Source organism: Eretmochelys imbricata, chromosome 2, assembly GCF_965152235.1.
Source record: "Eretmochelys imbricata isolate rEreImb1 chromosome 2, rEreImb1.hap1, whole genome shotgun sequence".
NCBI classification, from domain to species: domain Eukaryota; kingdom Metazoa; phylum Chordata; order Testudines; family Cheloniidae; genus Eretmochelys; species Eretmochelys imbricata.
The window spans coordinates 267,996,874-268,019,497 of NC_135573.1; the positions used below are offsets into that span (position 1 = coordinate 267,996,874).

Consider the following 22,624-nt stretch of genomic DNA (forward strand, 5'->3'; position numbering starts at 1 on the left):
CTTGTTTTATCTACCACCTATCCCTGCTTGGTGCATTCCTCGTGCTATACCAGTATGTTAATTACACAGCATGGTCCTAAAGCCATGCATCAGTAACTTTTATTATCAGGATGGGAGGCCTCACATCAAGGCCAAGAAACCGGGAGTTAAAGACTGACAGAAACCAGATACTGGGAGACAAGGCAGGCTGGAGACAAGGAGGAGGATTTTCACAGGGATTCAATATCTAAGGATCACTCCTCGTGGTGTATGATGTGCTGGCATTTAAACAATGGTAGGCCCCAAACCAAAATGGAGTCACATGTGCTAACTTTTCCTTAACAGTCCTCCCTTTTTTTTTTTGGTACGTCAGTAAGCTATATCGGGGCTGAGTAACCGCGCTGCAGGGTTAGCAATTGCCGACAGCACATACTGCAGCATTGTAGGCATACAAAAAATAACGCAAAAACAATAACAGTCAAAAAAAGTAAATACAAAATACACCGTCCCCAAGTCCCCACATCCGGTAGCCATGAGGTGAGCCAGTCCCAGACCTCCTGGAATCCGGCGCTGGTAGTATCGAGGCTGATGTGGTGGAATAGGGCTGCCTGTTGCTTGAGGATGTGGATGTTAGTTTTCACCCTATGATGCTGATTTACAAATACGCAACAGCTTGAATTTACCAGAGCACAAACCCCGCCCTGATTTGCAAGGAGATAATCCAGGGCTAGGTGGTTTTGCAATGTAGTTTGGGATAGCTGGGTGACTTCAATTTGAAGGGCAGAGAGAGCATCTGCAGTAGCATTTGCCATTAGTTCCAAAGCAGCTGAAATGTTAACTATAGCTTTTTCCAGCTCGCTTACTCCCAACCATGGCACCAACGCACAAAGGAGTGAAAGCCTTTGGGCCGATAAGAAAGGGGGTTTAAAGGAATACTTCGTCGGTCCCTCCATACTAGATTGCGGATCTCTCCTCGGGTCAGGTTCTGGTGTATTGTCACGGCGGGTACTATAGCCCCTAAGGTACATGTACCACACCATCCTGCTGGGAGAACCTTATAGGCTGTGTGATTGCATAACCAATACCAGCCAGACCCCTCGGGGACTGGCCACGGGGTTCTGGAGTAGGAAGAGGGGCCTCCCGCACCAGAGCTGATTTGGGTGGTGTCCTTGCACCCTACAATATTCCCTACAAAAACTGTATTTTCTATGCCCTTACGTCGTGACACACATAAAGCATAATTACCCTGGGCCACCATATCAATAGACCATATTTGGATTGTAACATTCCAGTTAAATGTAGTGTTTGCCCATAGCTTGGTTTGGAGCGTTCGATTAAGGGGGATAGGTACCCCTACCAATGGGACCCCCTGACCTAAATATGTGGGGGTATGAATACAAATCCAACACTGCGTTCGATTTACACCCTGTTTGATAGCACGGGTTAAATTTAAAAAGCTATTGCCCTCCCATCCTTGTACTGGACTTGGGAATAGGGAGAGGATCCCCCAGGCAAACCATACCAATGTCGACATCCTCCCCTGTACCATACAAAAAACACTACCCCAATGTAAGTCCAATAAACAGGAACACAAAAAGTCCTGGTGGGCTATGAAGGTCCCAGTAGCTGGAAAGCTCAGTCCATGGGTTGGTTGTAGTGTTCATTCGTGAAGTGGCTCTTCTGCTGGCTCGCCAGGGTCAGGTGGGGGTTCTGTTGCCAACTTGACGTAGCTATGGTGAATCCAGGAACCTTTACCTGCAACTTTTAAAGCAGAATAAGTACATAACAGAACCTGGTACGGCCCCTCCCACCGAGGTTCCAGGGGGTCGGTGCGGGGGATCTTTTTTACCATTACCCAATCCCCTGGCTTAAAGGAATGAACTTGTAACCCTAAGGGTGCGGTTTGAAACAACTGAGCTTCAGACTGGTTTTCAGTCAGCTCCTTTTGCAGTCTAGCAACATATCTGGCCAAAGTTTCATCTCCATCCAAGAGGCTAGCATGTACAGGAACATAAGTTCCCGGGACCAAAGCTGGTCTCCCAAACAGTACCTCAAATGGGGACAGGCCTAGGGGCATGCGTGGCGTTCGTCTTATATGCCATAAAACTATAGGCAAGGCCTCTGGCCACTTAAGTCCAGTTTCCTTACAAAACTTTGCTACCATTGTCTTTATTGTTCGGTTCATGCGCTCCACCCGACCTGCAGACTGGGGGTGGTACGGGGTGTGTAATTGTCGAATAATCCCCAAGCACCGGTACAGTTCCTCCAAAATCTTTGCAGTAAAGTGTGAGCCCCGATCTGAATCAATGACTTCAGGGACACCAAACCTGGGTACAATGTCTTTCATTAAGAACTTGACCACAGATCTTGCATCTGCCTTTCTGGTTGGTATTGCTTCAGGCCATCCGGAAAGTTGGTCCACTATAACAAGGAGGTGGTGAAACCCTGAGCATTTAGACATTTCTGCGTAGTCCATCTGCAAGCGCTGAAACGGGAAGTTTGCCCAGGGTCTCCCCCCTTTTTGAGTTGGCATCGAGCCGAGTCTTAGCAGAGAAGGCCAGGCAAGTAGGGCAGGAGCCAAGAACTCGCTTTACCGCGGGATAAACATGCGGTGCTGCCCAGAACTTTAGTATGGCAGCCACCGTGCCCTGAATACCAGCGTGACCCAGGGAATGAAAATAATGAGCAGCTGCGAGTAGATAACGACGGGGGAGAATAGGTTTGTTCCCGATCCGCCAAACCTTATCGGAGCCCTTAGATCCCTCCCAGCGTTTCCAGTCATGCAGCTCCTCCAAGGATACGTCAGCATACAGCAGTGTCCAGTCAGCAGGTGGGAAGGACACATCCAGGGGGAGGGAAGCCGAAACCAGAAGGGGCTGTAGAGCTGCAGCCTTTGCGGCTGAATCAGCTAATGCATTGCCCTGAGACACAACACTGTTAGACTGCCTGTGCGCATAACAATGAACCACCGCCACCTGACGAGGGGCCTGAATAGCTTCCAAAAGGGCAGAGATTAGAGGGCCATTAGCGATTTTTGTGCCTGAGGAGGTTAAAAATCCTCATTGCTTCCAGAGCTGGCCTGTAGCATGACAAACCCCAAAAGCATACTTAGAGTCTGTATAAATGGTAACAGTTTTTCCTGAAGACAATAAAGCAAGCCCTGGTAAGCGCGTGTAACTCTGCACCCTGGGCGCTGAAGGAAGGTGGTAGGGGGGCAGCCTCGATAACGTCTGCCTGAGAGGTAACCAAATAGCCCGAGACCCGGTGGCCATTTAAATAGTACGAGGACCCATCTGTGAAAAGAAGTAAATCGGGCTCTACTAAAGGGGAGTCCGCTAAATCCGGGCGGGGCTTACCATTTTGCGCGACGACATCCATGCATACATGGTGAGGGGTACCGTCCTCTGGGAGGGGTAGCATTGTGGCTGGATTGAGGATGTTACAGCGGCGTAAAGTAACGTTGTCAGCGGCCAACAGGATTAGTTCATATTTATGAGCCCGCTGTGGAGACAATGCCTGTGCAGAATGCTGTTTTAAAAGAATTTCAACCTCATGAGGGACCCAGACAGTCAGAGGGTGCCCCAAAACAATAGGTCGTGACCGTTCAACCATGACAGCAGCAGCAGCAGCAACAGACCGTACACAGGAGACAGAGCCCTGAATCACAGGGTCCAGTTGTACTGAATAATAGGCTACGGGGCGTGGGCGACCCCCCAGGTATTGCAAAAGGACGCCGCTAGCCACTCCCTGCCGTTCATGAGTGAAAAGAGAAAATGGTTTACCGTAATCCGGGAATCCCAAGGCGGGCGCAGAGATCAGAGCCTTTTTGACGGATTTAAAAGCATTTTCCATTTCCGGGGTCCAGGAGACAGGATCGAGGGTCAGTGTTGTAGTAGCTTGAACTAACAGTTTTACCAATTCTCCGAAAGCCACAACCCAGGGTCGACAGAACCCCGCAGCCCCCAGGAAAGCCCGTAACTGCTTTTTTGTAGTCGGACGTGGGTAATCCTGGATTGCCCGCACCCTATCAGGGGAGAGTAAACGCTCCCCAGGCCTAATTACAAAGCCCAAATAAATTACCTGATCTAGGCACAGCTGCAACTTGGATGGGGATGCACGATGACCCTTATTAGCTAATGCAGTAAGCAAAACAACAGAGTCAATTAAACATGCGTTATAATCTGAGGCAGCGATTAGCAAATCATCCACATACTGAACCAGGACAGACGAACTAGGCAAAACAATGTCTTTTAAATTCTCGGTGAGAATCCGGGAAAAAATAGTAGGGGATCCTGAGAACCCCTGGGGAAGATGCGTCCACGTTAGCTGCTGACCCTTCCAGGTAAATGCGAATAAATATTGAGAATCAGGGTGCAAAGGAATACTGAAAAATGCTGCACACAAATCTATGACAGTAAAGCAAGTGGCTGACTGAGGAATTAGCGTTAGAATAGTGCTCGGATCAGGGACAACTGGATGGGGGGCTATAACATAACCATTTATAGCCCGAAGATCCTGAACAAATCGATAGACTGGACGCCCGTCTGGTCCCGGTTTAGGCTTCCTTACTGGAAGAATGGGAGTATTACAGGGCGAACTGCAAGGGACTAAAACCCCCTGAGTCAAATAACTGTCAATAAGGAGTGAGATGCCTTCTTCCGCCTCCCTCGGCAAGGGGTATTGTTTTACGGACGGAGGCGGTCCGCCCCCTGTTTTCAGACTCACTGGAACTGCTGATTTAAGAAGACCCACATCAGTAGGATTTGTGCTCCACAAAGTGTGGGGAACACTGGACAATTCAGAGGGCACACCAGGAATAGGGGTAACCGATGTCATAAGAGAAGCAACCGCCGAGTCCGGGACGGACATGTGGAGCCCCTCGGGGGCGCAATATATATGTGCCCCCAATTTGCCCAGCACATCCTGCCCGAGGAGGTTTGCGGGGCCCTCCGGCATTACAACAAATCTATGTGATAGCTTTAAAGAACCAAGCTCGATAGGGACAGGGTAGGATAAAGGGGCCGGGCAGGGATTACCTTCTATACCCTGCACCCAAACCTTGGTATCAGACAGAGAGCCCGGAACAAAAGTTAAAGTGGAGAGAGTGGCCCCAGTATCTACTAGAAAAGGCACAAGGTGTTCCCCAACCTTTAAATAAATTTGTGACTGTAATCCCAAGTCCCATTCCAACTCTCCCAAAGTCCCCAAAACCTCCGCCTCTAGTCACTGGGGGTTAACAAGGTTCTGGGGGGCGTTAGGGGGAAAAAGAAGGATTAGCCTCTACCTGGTTCTTCCAAGGAGCCCCTCGGGGAAGCAGGGGACACTCCCTCCTCCAGTGCCCTGGTTGTTTACAATAATTACAATTCCCGTCCCTCATTCTATCCCAACCTCCCCCTCCTCCTGTCCCCTGTCCATGCCCCCTTCCCCTCATCTCTCCGCGCCCTCGCCAATGCTGGTTTCCCGAAGGAGCCTGCAAGGCAGCAGCTAACATACTTACTTCCTCCTCCTTCTGTTTACGTTTTTCCCGTGCTTTTTCCTCGTCCCTGCCGTTAAATACAAAGGTGGCCAGGCGGACAACCTCCTGGAGGGGTTTTCCTGGCCAATCGGGCACATGCTTAGAAAAATATTTTTTTATATCTGATGCTGCCTGATCAACATAAAAGGAGACCATCATAGGACGGTTTTCCTTTGCTTCAGGGTTTATACCACCCCCATATACACGAACTTGCTTGGATAACCGGGCCAAAAAGGCGGAGGGGTGCTCAGTAAGCTCTTGCTGACATTCACGAATTTTAGACCAGTTAGGCGTTTTACTACCAGCTTTACGTACAGCTTCTAAAAGGCCGTTTCTACCTGCCTTTAAAAGGCCCATTTGAGTAGGCACATTAGGATTCCAATTGGGATCAGTCAGGGGCCAAGAAGCCCGGGTACTATCCTCCCCTGCCCAGCGCCTATTAGCATCCAGAATGGAATATTTTTCGTCAGGGGTAAAAAGTGTGTCCAGGATTACCTGGACATCTCCCCATGTAGGATTAAATGCGGTAAATACAGACCGAATGGTTTGCAGAACCTTCTCTGGATCGTCACGCAGGCGAGGCATCTGCTGTTGCCATGTTACTAAATCGCCTGGGCCAAAAGGGCAGTGAACACAGGGAAAAGCAAACCGTTCACTTCCGTCCGTATTATGAGTAACAAGGGGTTGCTGAATGAGGGGAGCTTGCAGAGTAACCGGTGGGTCAATGGTGGGCCTGCACGGGCAGGGGGGTGGCGAGCAAGGAGATGATAGGCATAAGTCAGAAAGCCGAGGGTAAGCCGGGGGAGGGGCAGAAACAGGCATAGCACAGAGCGGGGCTGAAGACCCCTGAGATAGATAGGAAAAGGAGGAGGAAAGAGGACGTCCTTTCGCACGCGCATAAGCCCAGTTGTCCCATACATACCAATAATCCATTTGGGCTGGAGCTTTGTCCTCCAGCCTTCTTCTAAGCGTTGTTAATGTATCCCCAGCAAAGGACCCATCCGGTGCCCATTCAACAGATGTTTGAGTTGTTAGTGCTGGCCACTCAACCTTACATAAAATAACAGCTTTCTTCCTGCCTAACCCATGGGTGCCAGAGATATTCCCCCAATTCTCAAGAATTTCAGCTAAAGGGGTCCCCTTACTTACACTCTGCCCAGAACCCATAATGGGCTACCAAAAGAACACAAAATGTGCCACCTTATCGCCTAAGCGACGGCTCACACCCCCCCCTCCTCGGAGTTCTCAAAGGTGAACTCACCCTGTGCCGGCTGGAGCTGTCCGAGAGGAGGAGTGTAGTCTCGCTTGTTGGGGCGAGCCTAGAGTCCCTTCGTGGTCGCCAAAACTGTTACGAATTACACCTGGTAGGACACGCATACAACTGCTGCGAATTATACCTGGTAGGACACGCACACAAGTGCTACGAATTACACCTGGTAGGACACGCACAGTTCGAATCTAGGCTGAGGCACAGAAACAAAGTCCACAACTGCAGAGTTCCCAAAAAACACTAAGTTTATTACGCTCGAGCGTGGTGCCCCCCTGCTAGCCAGGAGGGGACCCTGAATGCAGATTATACAAAGATTATATACCTTTTAGCAAAGCATGTTGCCCTCGTGCATCGGAAACCTTAGCCAATAAACAAACCCTTGTTTTATCTACCACCTATCCCTGCTTGGTGCATTCCTCATGCTATACCAGTATGTTAATTACACAGCATGGTCCTAAAGCCATGCATCAGTAACTTTTATTATCAGGATGGGAGGCCTCACATCAAGGCCAAGAAACCGGGAGTTAAAGACTGACAGAAACCAGATACTGGGAGACAAGGCAGGCTGGAGACAAGGAGGAGGATTTTCACAGGGATTCAATATCTAAGGATTACTCCTCCTGGTGTATGATGTGCTGGCATTTAAACAATGGTGGGCCCCAAACCAAAATGGAGTCACATGTGCTAACTTTTCCTTAACACTTACAAGAGACCTTTTACATAAAGCATATTCCAGTTACATTTATACTTATTAGCATGTTTTCATAAACATATGGAATGCAATGTCACAATAAGAAACTGAGTTCACGTTTGTGTGTGTGTGGGGTAAGGTATGTATTTCTTTTTTACTTGGTAAGAAGAATAGGCATATGATTACCACATGGCCAGAGCAAGATTCATTTCATTTTATTTAATGTGGGTTTTGTAAATATTGAAATAGATAAGTACATTGTTGCTGGGTTAACTGATATTTTTTTTTTTGTTATGAGGCATCTCATCTGGGGATAGGAGAAATTTTTAATGCAAATTCAGTTCTTATTGTTGCTTTGTGTCCTGGACACTAAAATACACACCTCATGACACACACCCACCTTAACTCAGGCTTGTTCTTATTTTGAAATCTTTTCTCCTCCGGGTGTCACTATAAGACAAGAACCACAGGACACCACGAGGTGGTTTGAAAATATAACTAAGCATTTTAGTTCATTTGCTATGGTATTAGATAGCATACCAAAAAGTGTATATGACATATCGAAAAAAAATTCCACATACTTCATTTTGTAAGGATACCATTTCTATGTGAGGAACGGATCATTTTGATGTAGGTTATTTCTTATTTGAACACTGGGGACGTTGGTTTTAGGCTCAATGTTCTCATAAGTTGCTGCTGTTCACCACAAGCTGACTTCCTGTAAAACTCCCAATTGTGTATTTGCTGATCATTGGCTTTGGCTCACCCCACATCACGTATAAACAGAAGGAAGTTTAAATCATGCTCTTTTCATTTTCACATTTGTCCTCAGTCTATTCAGCTATTAATCTGACACTGCTGTTAAATAAAAGAAACTGGCAGCCAGTCATTCTTGATTAACACCAGCAGCCTGGCGGACAGTGAAGAAATTGGAAATATTGGCTTAATCTGAAGAAATAATGATTTGATCTTCAAGCTGAGCCTTCAACATAGAGGTAGCATTAGAGCGTGTGTGTGTGTGTGTCTATCTGTCTGGGCAGGAACAGGGGTGAGGAGATGTGTGAAGGGGTTGTCTGTGTGGGCATTTAAGGTAAATTTAAAAATTGGTTACAAAGCTGAAAATGCTGCTGAGTTACCAAGAGACAATGCAGTGAGCACGGTGATCTCTCTCTGGGCATCAATTCTACCTCATAGCTATTCCCAAAGGGTAGAAGGGAACAGATGGGAAGAAATTATTAAAAGTTTTAAGAGAATTCATCAGATTTACAGGTGATAGAAATAGTTAATTTGAACAGCTGCAATAGCCTCTGAGCAACCGGGTCCATTTCTGGGCAGCTGTATTTATCCCAGGTTTGAGGAGATGCAAAGGTCTTGGTATACCTTTTCCCCTGTGTCAAGTTTAGCTCTGGCACAGGGATGAACTGGGTCCTCAGACCCTCTCAGAAGTCATTGACCACCCCATAACCTAGTTGGTAGGTAGAAGGACTTCTGAATTTTTGGTTAGAAATATACTATTTCTATACTATTTATAGAAATATGCTGTTTTGAATCATTCATCAGCTAAGCAGTGAGAATAGGACAGGAAAGTGAGAGTTTTAATGATTCCAGCAATTGATGGGAAGAACAGCAGCTTGAATTTTCAGAGGTCATACTATACTATCTAAATCCTAAATCTGTTACAAAAGTATTTTTGAAAAAAATGTAAGCTATTTGAAGTAATGCTTTAAATGGTTAAATCATGAACCATTTAAGATAATTTCAGTGAATTTCTTTACTTGGTTTTGAACTTGTTAATTTTCCTAGTTTTGTATTTACCTGTAGATGATCTGACATACCAGTCACACATTTAATCATATATCAGTTCCAAAACTATACGTCAAAAAATCCCTACTGAGTCACCACTTGATAGAGAATTTTGTCGTTCAGTGTGCGCATTCTTCAAAACAAACAGGCAAAATGCAAGTTTTGTTGGCTGGGTGTGGATAGAGTTGTGATGAAATTTGATCTCTATCAACATCTTTTCTTATTTGCCTTAGAAGAACATGTGGAGTCAGCGTAAAACCCTGAAGAGCTACTGATCTGAGGCTCTGATCCTGCAAACATTTATGTGCCATCTAAATCAATTTGGACACCTCGTGTTAAATTTAAGCGTGCGTGTTAGTGTCTGCAGGATCAAGGCCTTAGCTTAGAACAAGAAACAACCGTGAAGCAAATGAGCAGAGGCAGGAAAGGCCGGGGGAGTTGCGGGTGATAAAGGGGCAGGGGAAATAAGTAATTCAAGCACTTCCTGTTATAGTTACTACATATGACAAGAGGTGAGAATACTTAACATTTGTTACATATGTATTCCCATAGAAAAGCTACGTTAGACTGGAGTTCAGGTTAAAGAATATTTATTACAAGAATGTTGCAATTGCCCTAAAAACAAGTAGTACAAATTGTGGAAGTTCAGAGTTAAGGTTCAATTTTAAAGGAATCCAAATGTGTTAAGATATGGAAATGCTCAGTGCGAGCACCCAAAGTAGCTCTGGAGAATTCAAGCTCTGCTGAAGAGGAGAGTTAGGAGTTTAAACACTACATCTAAAATATGTAGCTTCCTAGGAGCTACTGTTTCAAATTTACAAAAAGAAAAGGAGGACTTGTGGCACCTTAGAGACTAACTAGAGCTGTAGCTCATGAAAGCTTATGCTCAAATAAATTGGTTAGTGTAAGGTGCCACAAGTCCTCCTGTTCTTTTTATGAATACAGGCTAACATGGCTGCTACTCTGAAACCTGTTTCAAATTTAGTTCTCAAGATGCTGTAGATAAAATAATTTTCATGTAGCTTAGCATTTGGATTTCTCAGACCAAATCTGCAGTGCATGAGTTCTGTTGGCTGGGTGCGGACACTGTCATGATCAATTTTTTGCACGTAGGATTTGTCCCAGTGTCATTGACCAAATTGTCTCCTTCCCCCACTCTAGCACAGAGACCTGCCCACTCGTTAACGGCTGCCCTTCGCCCCAGAGGCTGCTGCAGTTCCAGCATTTGTAAGTGGAAAACTGAAGCACTCATTTGTCCCTCTCGGGAATAGTCCAATAGAGCTGTAAGAGGGGCTTCATTGCATGTGAGACTTTTCCGGCATAGCACTTGGGTTGCCCCTAAGTCAGCTGAAAGGTCCCATAGAGAGAGCGCTAGTTCCAGAGTCTGGGTACCACTTTTCTGTATTTTCCTCCTGGCATCTAGATGTAGCAGATGCCTCACACCTCCGGCTTACTCCCCTTCTGGCTGACAATTACACTACCAGCCCCACCTTTCCATGCCCTTCACCTGCCTTTTCAAGCAGAGCTGCCCCTCCTTTTGTTTTAACAACTGCTGAGATCTCACTGACCCTTTTCCCTGGCTAATCCCCAGGGTCTGGGGCATCTTGGCTGCAGGGGTTGCTGCTTCTTTACGAGCCTCAGAGAGCTGCTGCCTCTGGGCTCCAAACCAAGTCCCATTTCAGACCACTCCCTATTCTGTCCCCTGATCCCCTGTGGCCCAGGCTCTGTGACTTCCTCCAGACCTTTATTCGGCACCTCTGCTGGGCTCTGTCCTTCACATGGCCTCCCCATGCCAGCTCTCCAAGTGCCTGGCTTAGAAATCAGGAGAGTTTTAAAAGAAAGAATAAATCATGTGGATTTTTTAAACTTCCCTGCCCAGCCACAGAATGTGTGTGTGTATGTGACAATGACAAGTAGAAACATCATAAGTGCACAGAAAATGTGCAAAAACAAAGCCCCCAACTCCCCTACTCACCTCATCCCTGGCTCCCTTCCCACATTGCTCCTGGGACCCCCTGATTCCCATTGGCAGGCGCCAGTGGCCCTCAGTCCCCAGGACTCCAACAGATCCCAGCAGCTGCCCTGTCTTCAACTTGCACAGAAGGGGGCTTCCCCTGTGCTCCTTCCTCCACTGAGGTGAGAGGAGGTTTGCTGCTGAGCTCTGAGTGAAAAGGGGAGGGGGCTGCTCCGCAGCCCTTTGCCCAGTTTGAGCCTCTGCCCAGCTCACATCAGAGGGGCAACCGGGTACCGCCCCTGACTGCTGCTGCATATGGCACAAGTAGCACAGCAACTGCGGGTGGTCAGAAGATGACGCTGCAGGTGAAATCCCTGGGCTGCCCGGGATCTCAAGCAACCGCCAAAATCCACCCAAAATTACAGTGTTGTGTGTGTCGGCAAACAGGCCCCTGCTCCAGAAATTGGGATGCCTGCTCCTGGCAATTCCTCACTGGCACAGCCACACATGTGCTTCCCATGTCCACCTCCAGCATGGTAAGACCCCTCCTCTGAGCTCTGAGTCCGCGAATTGGTTCTTACCTGACTGTTGGCTGGATCCTGAAAGAGAACAGGCCCTTTTAGAGGCTTTACGCCCACACGGAATTATTGGTCAGGAGACAGGACTGGGGTCTGCTGTCCCTCCCTTTCTAGTGACCTATGGCCATCAGGTGTACTCCTTGGGGGAGGAGAAGAAAAGTAGCATAATTGCTGCTCATCCGAGTATGTGAATGATTAATGCAGGGTTAGCCATGCCCTTGTTCTAGCGCGGCTGTGCAGGATGGGTGCAAGAAGCCTTCCACCTCTGTGCTCCCTGCATCAGGCCTTTGACCAGTTCCAGCCCTTGAAACTGGTGGAAGTACATGCTGAGCTGTGCGCTCCGGGGATAGAATCCACACTATAGGTGGCTGGGAGGAGGCAGCCCAGAGACAAAAGCATCCCAAAGGAGGATACTGGATGCACACTTCCTCCCCCCAAGATTATGCCTGCTGGATCTCCCAGTGGAGACCAATGACTAAATGCCAGTCTGTAATGGTAAAGTAAAGCAGAAAACTATAGGCTGCTTAGCCTGGCATTAGTCCTGAGGAAAATCCTAGAAAAGATAATATGGGATGCAACCAGTAAAGAATTAAAGGATGGAAACATAATTAATTCTAATCAGCATGGTTTTATGGACAAAAATGAAATAATTTTTGATGAGATCACAAGTTTGGTTGATACACAGTAATGTATGATCATGTTCCTTTTTGGAAGGTTGTGAGTCTGGGGTCTTTGTCCAGTGGTGCAAGTAAACAAAAGATTTTGCCGGTATGGGAGGGGGAGGGCACACCAGCTAAGGGGGGGGGGCATGTAACCTCCCCACATGACTCCGCTCCACCCCCAGCCCAGGACCCCCATGCTCTTCCCATCCCCTCCCCATCCCATGTTACCTGAAGGGAGGGGGACTCGGGGCAGTACAGCAGCTGGAGGAGCTGCTGGCAGTTCTGCTCCTTTCCCTGCTGGGGACTGTCACCTGACATGCTGACTTTACCTCTGAGCCGGTTTTCCCTGCCAGCTTGGGAGTCCATAACCCTGCCTTGTTGAGCCAGACATGCTAGCCTACTGCAACACAGACCAGGGTCCGGTCCACTCCCCAGAGTTGCAGACTTTAACCAAAAACTGCTTAGCAGATCACTTATCTTCAGCACCCAGACACCCATTTCTCATTGGGATCCAAACCCCATATAAATCATTTTACTCTGTATAAAGCTTATACAGGATAAACTCATAATTTGTCCACCCTCTAATTCTGATAGAGAGATATGCACAGCTGTTTGTTCTGCCAGGTACTAATCACTTACTCTGGGTTTATTAAAGTGATTGTATTAAGTAGGATTTAAGGGGTCTCAATAAGACAGAACAAAGTAATTTACCATGCAAAATAAAAAACCCATAAAGCCTTAGCCTAATACATTAAACTGAATACAGGTAAATCTCACCCTTGGAGATGTTCCAATAAGCTTCTTTCACAGACTAGACTCCTTTCTAATCTGGGCCCAATCCTTTCCCCGGTACAGTCCTTGTTAGTTCCAGAAGGCATCTTGGGTGAAAAGCAGGGGATTTCACATAACTGCAGCTTCCAACCCCTTTTATAGCATTGGCACAAGCTGGGAATCCTTTGTCTCTCTCTGAGTTCCCACGCTTCCTTCTAAGTGGAAAAGCACCACATTTAAGATGGAGTCCAGTATCATGTGGTCATATGTCACTGTAAGACTTCATTACACACTGACTGGCATATAGGTATACAGGAAGGCTTACAAGTAAATAGAGCCATTTACAACCAATTGTCCTAGTTAATGGGAGCCATCAAGATTCTAAACCACCATTAATGGAAAACATTTTGCATTACTACAGTAGAACCTCAGAGTTATATTTTATATTCCTAGTTTCAGATACAAGAATGATACATTCATATAAATAGGATGAACACACTCAGTAGATTATAAGCTTTGTAATGACACCTTCCAAGAGATCTTTTGCATAAGCATATTCCAGTTATATCATATTCACACTTACAAACATTTTTATAAATCATATGGAGTGCAATGTCACACCAGCATAACACCCAGTAACACTAACAGTTTTCTATCTGTTCCCATTATACTAACAAACCCACCTGGCCAGGCAAAAACAATATAAGCAGTGTTTTTGTCCTTTGTTTACACATATTAGTATGGATTCCTTTGTTAACATATATTAGTAAGAATGTAAAAAAACAAACAGGCAAGCAAGACCCAAAATTGTATCTCAGGCAAAAATACAGGCTTGATTCCTACATTGTCATTAGCACTCCTAACACTTAACTACAGACTTGATTCTCCATCACTTGAGGTCTTTAAATCAAGTCTGGATGTCTTAAAAAATATGCTATGCTCCACCAAAAGTTATAGCTTTGTCACAGGAATTACTGAGTGAAATGCTTTGGCCTTTGTATGCAAGAGGTCAGACAAGATGCTCATAATGGATCCTTCTGGCCTTGAAACCTGTGACTATCTGTACTCTCTCCCTTGTGCCTTCCATGCTGAGTAGATCTTGTGTAAGAGGTATCAGAGTAACAGCCGTGTTAGTCTGTATTCGCAAAAAGAAAAGGAGGACTTGTGGCACCTTAGAGACTAACCAATTTATTTGAGCATGAGCTTTCGTGAGCTACAGCTCACTTCATCGGATGCATACCGTGAAGTGAGCTGTAGCTCACGAAAGCTCATGCTCAAATAAATTGGTTAGTCTCTAAGGTGCCACAAGTACTCCTTTTCTTTTTGTGTAAGAGGTAGTTTTCTAAAAAGTAATACTGAGGACTAGTGGTCCTTTGTTCCTGTTATTCTTCATATCTGATCAGAAATTGGAACAAAAAATCTTCTCCTTCAGAGAAACTCACCAAGAATAGCCCTTTTTCAAAATGTCTGCCCTCTCCCACTGTTCCCAAAGTAACAGAGCCGCAGGTTCCCCTCAGTTATAATGCCATGTTTCAAATGGCCACTACCTTCTATTGTTTTGAATTAGAGTGAAGTCAAAATGCCCCCAGAGAAGATGTAACCTGTCACATCAAGGAAGTGTGATGAACTGGTGGGTCCAGATTCACAAGTCAGCTGAGGCACTGTGATGCTGAGCATTGCAACACTTACCTTTGGGCCCCTAGAAAAACCACAGGAACAACACTGTGATCCACAACACCTGAGTTAGGCATCTGGGCTCTCTGTACAAAGAATTGAGAAAGATTGGTGCCTTACAATACGATTGACAAAGTCAGCACGCTAGGCGGGAAGGTGCCAAAGCTAGCCAGGGGAGATACCTGTGAGAAGGGTGTGTGCTAAGCCCTGTCACTCCCTAGGAGACAGGTGTCTATTTATGCTGGGGATCCATGAACTGGGGGAAGATGGCCACTCCTCTGCCTAACTCGCATGTGGGGCCCAATTCAGTAGCCACGCTGAGCAGCTGCTTAACTCTGCACAACAAGGAGGATTTCCCTTGTAACCAGTGATAAGGGTGCTCACCCAGGATATGGGAAACCCCTGGTTCAAGTCCCACCTCTTCCTGATGTGGAGAAGGGATTTGAACAGGGATCTGCCAGCTAGTCAGCAATGAGCTCCTGCTCCCTGGAGCGGACTGCAGTGTGAGAGCCAGTCATCATAGGCAACGGGCATTTGGACCTGCTGCCTTTGTCTAGCCCCAGGCTACCCACCTGTAGCCTCAGTATCTGCTCTGGGCCCTTATGCAAGGCCTCAGCCTGGGAAGTTGCCAGGCAGGAGCTCCCTAGCCCCTCTTGTCTTTCCTTAGCGCTGCTCTACCTCAGGTTGCTCTTCAGCTTCCAGGCAGCCAGGCCCTTCCCTCTCAGGAGAGAGAGAGAGAGAGTGTGTTAAACTCCTGGCTCACTGGCCTTTTATATGGCCAGCTGCAGCCTGATTGGGGCATGGCCTCAGCTGTGGCTGCCTTCCCAATCAGTCTAGCCTTTTCTCGCAGCCCCAGCCCTCTCTCAGGAATGGCTTTAACCCTTTCAGGGACGGAACTGGTGACCACCCTGGAATGGGGCATAAGCTTTTGTGGACTGGAACCCACTTTGTCAGATGCATCACAAAGGGGCCACTGGTTCCCCCAGGCTGTACCTCTGCTGAACCCCGAACATGAAAGCTTATGCCCAAATAAATTTGTTAGTCTTTAAGGTGCCATAGGACTCCTTGTTGTTTTTGCTGAAACAGATGAACACGGCTACCCCTCTGAAATAACTACCAGCAATCCCCTCTGGCCCTTCACCTAGCCAGTTTCTTGTGGATATCTCAGTATAATTAAAACTTGAGGAGGAATTTGAAAGAGAAGAGATTAGTGGCTTCATATACTACATGAGTGATCTCACTGATTTCAGTGGGACTATTCACATACCTAAAGTTAGGCACGTACTTAAGTGCTTTACGAGATTGGGGCGAGAACACTGAGGACTTAGCAGGACTGAGTCCTAAGGTAAAGAGCAGATAAAGAGAGAGGGAAAGAATGAATGCCAAAGTGCAGGGTGCATTCTCTTTAATCTGATGCATGAAAAGTCAAACTGTCAGGTAAGTTCTTATTCCAGTTCTGATTCCTGATGAAAATGTATATGTATATATAGAGCAGTACATAGGAATGGCCACACTGGTTCAGACCAAAGGTCCATCTAGCCCAGTGTCCTGTCTCCTGACAGTGGCCAATGCCAGGTGCCCCAGAGGAAATGAACAGGACAGGGCAGTTTATCGAGTGATCAATCCCCTGCCATCCTCTCCCAGCTTCTGGCAGGCAGAGGCTTAGGTACACCCAGAGCACGGGGTTCCATCCCTGAGCATCTTGGCTTATAGCCATTGATGGACCCATCCTCCATACCAGAGACTGATTTTCATATACCCACCTCAGCTTGAGTTACTGGCAGTTAGGAAAATTGATATGGCCCCAATCCTGCAAACACTTCCACGTGTGTGAATGTGGATATACTCATTGCCTTCCTGGGACTAGCCATGTTCTTAAACAAGACAAAACATGTTTGTAGGATCAGTGCCTATGGCTACAGTATAGCTTGGTACTTAAGCATATGCCTAACTCTAAGCACATGGGAGTAGTTCCATCGAAGTCACATATCAATAGTACTAATTGTGATTAAAGTTAAGCACATACTTAAGTACTTTGCTGAATCAGGGTCTTTATTTCTAAACTGGGAAAATTTGAGGAAAAAGAATGGTGGACATTAAATATTAAGAATCAAAGTGTCATTTTCAGAACCTCACTATTCTGGCCATAATCAAGATTTCAAGGCTGATAGTGGAGTATTTCTAATACTGTAGTTTCTAAATTCTGAGCTTGGAGGTAAAAGGATGTTTTAAATAAATAACACATTTTAATCTATTTCAGAGAGAGATGAAAGAGAGGAAGAGCAAAGGAGGAGCCATAACGTATGGTGAGAAAGTTACACCAAGAGCCTTGTTCTGGCCACATTTCTGTGCTTCATTCAGAGGACCTTCCTCTTCTCTGCACCAACTTTCAGTGGGAATTCCAGAGGGCTCTGTTCTGGGCCCCCTTCTATTTCCCCTTTGACCCTATTTATTTAGCACATAAATATTGTTTTACCTCTGTGCTGACAACTCACAAATCTCCACTTCTGACCTATCTCCTTCTCCCCAAACGAAAGTCTCAGCCTGTCTTTCTGACATGTCATTGGTGATGTCCAGCCTTCAAATCTATTTCAAAATGGCCATAACAGAGCCTTTAATCTTTCTCAGTAACACTCTCCACTTTTCTTCTCTTTCTTAGTTACTGTGCCCAGCACCACCATCCTCCATGTCACTCAGGCCTATGACCTGGGCATCATCTTTAGCACCACCATTTCTTTAGACCCTTACCTCCAGGTCATGTCTACATCTTGCTGCTTCCTCCTGCACAGCATCTCTCGGATTCAGCCTTTCCTTTCTGTCTGCCCTGCTAAAACTCTCCTCCAGGCCCTGTTTATCTCTCAGCCTCCTCTCTGGAGGAGCAGTCTTACTCCAAGTCTACCCATTGAATATAGTATTGCATAAAACATAGAATCATAGAATCATAGAAGATTAAGGTTTGAAGAGACTCTGGAAGTCATCTAGTCCAACTCCCTGCTCAAAGAAGGACCAACACCAACTAAATCATTCCAGCCAGGGCTTTATCAAGCCGGGCCTTAAAAACCTGTAAGGATGGAGATTCCACCACCTCCCTAGGTAACCCATTCCAGTGCTTCACCACCCTCCTAGTGAAATGGTGTTTCCTAATATCCAACCTAGACTTCCCCCACTGCAACTTGAGACCACTGCTCCTTGTTCTGTCATCTGCCACCACTGAGAACAGCCAAGCTCCATCTTCTTTGGAACTCCCCTTCAGGTAGTTGAAGGCTGATATAAAATCCCCCTTCACTCTTCTCTTCTGGGGACTAATCAAGCCAGTTCCCTTAGCCTCTCCTCATAAGTCATGTGTCCCAGCCCCCTAATCATTTCTGTTGTCCTCCGCTGGACTCTCTCCAATTTGTCCACATCCTTTCTGTAGTGGGGGACCAAAACTGGATGCAGTACTCCAGATGTTGCCTCACCAGTGCCGAATAGAAGGGAATAATCCCTTCCCTTGGTCTGCTGGCAATTCTCCTACTAATGCAGCCCAATATGCCGTTAGCCTTCTTGGCAACAAGGGCACACTGCTGACTCATATCCAGCTTCTCATCCACTGTAACCCCTAGGTCCTTTTCTGCAGAACTGCCGCTTAGCCAGTCAGTACCCAGCCTGTAGCGATGCATGGGATTCTTCTGTCCTAAGTGCAGGACTCTCCACTTGTCTTTGTTGAGCCTCATCAGATTTCTTTTGGCTCAATCCTACAATTTGTCTAGGACACTCTGGACCCTATCCCTATCTTCCAGTGTATCTACCTCTCCTCCCAGTTAGTGTCATCTTCAAATTGGGTGAGGGTGCAATCCATCCCATCATGCTGATCATTACTGAAGATGTTGAACAAAACCGCCCCTAGGACCAACCCCTGGGGCACTCCACTTGATACCGGCTGCCTACTAGACATCAAGCCGTTGATTACTACCCATTGAGCCCGACAATCTAGCCAGCTTTCTATCTACCTTATAGTCCATTCATCCAATCAATACTTTTTTAACTTGCTGGCAAGAATACTGTGGGAGACCGTCTTCCTGGCTCAGTGCTTCAACAATATCACCCTTCCTCTTTGCTTTCTTCCACTGGCTCCCCCTTTTCCACCCCTTCCACTGTCTTTAATTTTAAGTCCCTTCATAATCTATGTCTGACCTACCTATCATCTCTCATACAGTAAGGGGAAGTGGACTTGCACCTCCACTCTGCCAGTGACGCTAGCCTTTATCACTGTCCAATTTTTGGAAAGGCACTTTTGCAAAGTCTCCCATGCCACCACCTGCACATGTCAGGAGCTCTCTGTAAAACTGCAAACATTATCCTCCTTTACGTTTCTCCCTAAACCCACCTGTGCCATGGTGCCTACAAAACACATGACAATGATGAGGCAGCTTATGTGCTGTCATCAGGGATAACAGTCTCACAATTATCTTTTGCTCCCTACATCTGTTTCTTGTACTGACTTGTAGTCTCTGTATTAAATTTACATTGTAAGCTCTTTGTGTCAAGAAGTGTCTTTTGGTCATGACCTCCACCTCGTTGGTGAAGTGGTTCCTGGAGGTGGGGATCATCTGTTGTGACTTCTCCTCACCACAGCAGGGGTCATTTTGTATGGGATGAGCAGGAAAGATCCTCTAGTGACCAGAGCACTGGACGGGACACAGGAGATGGGTTCAAATCTTGGCTCATCCACAGACCCTCTGTGTGACTTTAGGCAAACCACTTAGTCTGCTTCTGTTCCTCAGTTTCCCCTCTTTAATATTGGGGTGGTTTCCCCTTATTTCCCAGGGCACTGTGAGGATATATCCAGGAATGATTGTAGGGAACTCAGATACTGTGGTGATAAGAGCCATATAAACTCTAGGGTCCTAGAGTCTAGATCACCACATTGTATTCTCTTCAGACTCTTGTATGCCCCTCATCCCCATCGAACCATTGGCCAGAATCTGTGGGCTGAAGGAACAAAAAAAGGTTCTGTACAATATATTTTTACATTTCAGTGGGTGTGTTGAATTTTAAATGTTCATAAATGTAAAGGGAAAAATCAGGTAAACTTCTGCAAACACCCTCAGTCCTGACCTCCACCCCCACTCTCCACACACAGATCTTAAGCCCTTCAACCACAACTTGAAACCTTCCTTCCTGCTATCCCAGGCTTGGTGTGTGCTTGAATGGAGAATGATAGATTTGCTTAATTGTGTTGTGGGTTAATGATGTGGCTGAATAACCATTAATAAGGATAAAAAGAGAAATTGGATTCCACTAGTGAACTCATCTAATCTGAATCTGTGTCCCCACTGGTCAAAAGCTCGTGTTCTGACCCATCCTGGGCCTCACAGCTATAATTATAGGAGTAGAAGTACTACTCAGGTTCTTACTCTGTCAAACTTGTTCCCAGCAGACCCAGATATGCGATCAGAACTGAGACTCATCCTTGTTGGTAAAAGTGGAGCTGGGAAAAGTGCGACAGGAAACTCCATCCTTGGCGAAGAAAAGTTTGTGTCCAAGCTCTGGGCAAAGTCAGTAACTTTGACTTGTGAAAAAGGGCAAAGGAGCTGGAATGGGAGGGAGCTTGTGGTTATTGACACACCTGCCATTTTTGACAGAAAGGTTTGTGATACAATAACCTCAAGAGAGATTGGTCGCTGTATTGAACTCTCTGCCCCTGGCCCCCACGCTCTGCTGCTGGTGACCCAGCTGGGCCGTTACACTGAGGAAGACAAGTACGCAGTGAAGCGAATAAAGAAGATTTTTGGAGTTGAAGCCGTGAGGCACATGATTGTCCTGTTCACCCGGAAAGAAGATTTAGGGGTTGACTCACTGCATGACTATGTGAGAAACTCAGATAACAAAGATCTTAAGGGGCTGATTCAGAAGTGTGGGGACCGATATTGTGCTTTCAATAACAAAGCAACTGGAGCAGAACAGGCTGAACAGGTTTCTGAGCTGACTGAAGTGATCCAGGGAATGGTTCAGGAGAATGGGGGCAGATATATCAGTAAGATCTATTCAACTGAACAAAACAGGAGACACCCGATGGGAATAAATAAAACAGCCGCAGTGAAGACTGTGAAAGCAGATGGTCCAAAGTATAATGACATTATTTTGGGCTTCGGGGTTGCTGCAGTTTGTATTGTTGTTGTTGTATGTCTCCTGTTTTATCTCCCTCATTAACAGCCATTAATAAAGTTTCATTGCAACCTAACCCAACTGCTTCCCAAAGCTTCTCAGCTTCTCCGGCACCTCACTCTTATGCTAGTGCAGCACTTTCATACAAAATACAAGTAATAATATTAATATTTCTTCCTTATTAACATTACGTATTATAATAATATCGAGTTCTTATATAGAGATTTTCCTAAGTAGATCTCAAAGTGCTTTACAAAGGAGGCTGGTATCATTCTCCCCATTTTATAGATGGGGAAACTAAGGCTCAGAGAGGTGACGTGATTTGCTCATAGTCACTCCGCAGGTGAGTGGCAGAACTGGGAATAGTCCAGTGGTCCAGCCATGAGGCCTCAATATTAGGTTGCTTTAAAGATTCTGGACCAAACTCTGCCCTCACTTACCCTGCATTTGCAGTAGTTTGATTCCATTAATTTCAGTGAAGTAATCTGGATTATGGCCATGTAACTGCTCCCAGGTACTCTGGAGTTGCAGTGGGGTAGCTCTATTAATTTCAGTGGAGTATTGTGAATTTACAGTTATGCAACAGACTACAATGTAGCCCTCTGAACAGAGGTGTCAAATAACTTCAGTTGTTATGTAAATTTACAGTAGTTCAAACTCTGAGACATTGAACACTGTAAAGTTTCCACTAAAAATTAAATCTCAAACATTTAGAGGCCAAACTTAGACCTGTGAGTAGATGAAACTCCATTGGCTTCAGTTACACAAGGAATTAATGTGGCCCATGAAGTGTACCCTCATTTGATATTTTGAAAGCAAAGAGTATAAAATCACCACAGACATGCGTATGAAATATGGTAATATATGGAATTGTTACTTTAAAAAAATAATCTTCAGTTTCTTTCTCAATTAGAACTGCTGCCAAATACAATAGCAATTTCCCCAGAATATAGAGATCAGCATTTGTCCAGTATCTTGTGTGAACAAATCATGAGAACACCAAAAACTTTTCTGCAGCTGAAATCCATGTAATAGAACATCTGGCAGTGCTGATTCAGGGAATGCAATTCATTTTTGTGGAGATTTCTGTTTCCAGGCTCTGACCTCAGTGATTTTTCAGGACTGTGGGTTATGTAAATCTGCAGACAAAAGGTGTCACTCTGGTTTTGATGCACAGTTCTGCTTCTTTAAGTGTAAACGGGTCTCCATAGCCTGCCTGCAAGGGCCGTACTGTGAGGCAGTTCAAGATGGAGGATATTCCAGAGACTGAAGCTGGGCTGTTACTCACATCGAAACTTTATATTTGTTCTGATTTTTTGCTGTTTTTTCTTACTCGGAAATAAAGTTGTAGAGATTGAAGTTTGATATTGTTCTTAATGCATAAAGATGAAAGATAACAGAATTTGAGAATAGAAAAGTGAAACCACAAATGTAGATGCAGGGAGAAATCTTCTGTGTTTCATGTACTGCATTTTGGGTAATAACATGAGAGGAATCTGTGACAGGTTAGACCCCTTTGGGATGCCACCTGATGTACCATGGTTTCACTGAGCCTCTCCTGCCCAGCCAGCCTGGATTCC

At 45.9% G+C, this 22,624-nt stretch overlaps 1 protein-coding gene across 4 annotated transcripts; it reads left to right on the plus strand.

Annotated features, from left to right (window-relative positions):
- The first annotated feature begins 8,254 nt into the window (after nucleotides 1–8,254).
- Nucleotides 8,255–22,403, plus strand: LOC144260073 (GTPase IMAP family member 2-like). Of its 4 annotated transcripts, none has more exons than XM_077808617.1 (4): nucleotides 8,255–8,450; nucleotides 10,420–10,485; nucleotides 17,158–17,203; nucleotides 20,314–22,403. In XM_077808617.1, the coding sequence occupies exons 3-4, from the start codon at nucleotides 17,164–17,166 to the stop codon at nucleotides 21,087–21,089; spliced, it is 816 nt and encodes a 271-aa protein (XP_077664743.1). In that variant the 5' UTR covers nucleotides 8,255–8,450; nucleotides 10,420–10,485; nucleotides 17,158–17,163; the 3' UTR covers nucleotides 21,090–22,403. The 4 variants fall into 4 exon arrangements, with proteins under 4 accessions (XP_077664743.1, XP_077664745.1, XP_077664744.1 ...); XM_077808619.1 differs by having other exon boundaries at nucleotides 20,317–22,403; XM_077808618.1 differs by lacking the exon at nucleotides 10,420–10,485.
- The last annotated feature ends 221 nt before the right edge of the window (nucleotides 22,404–22,624 follow it).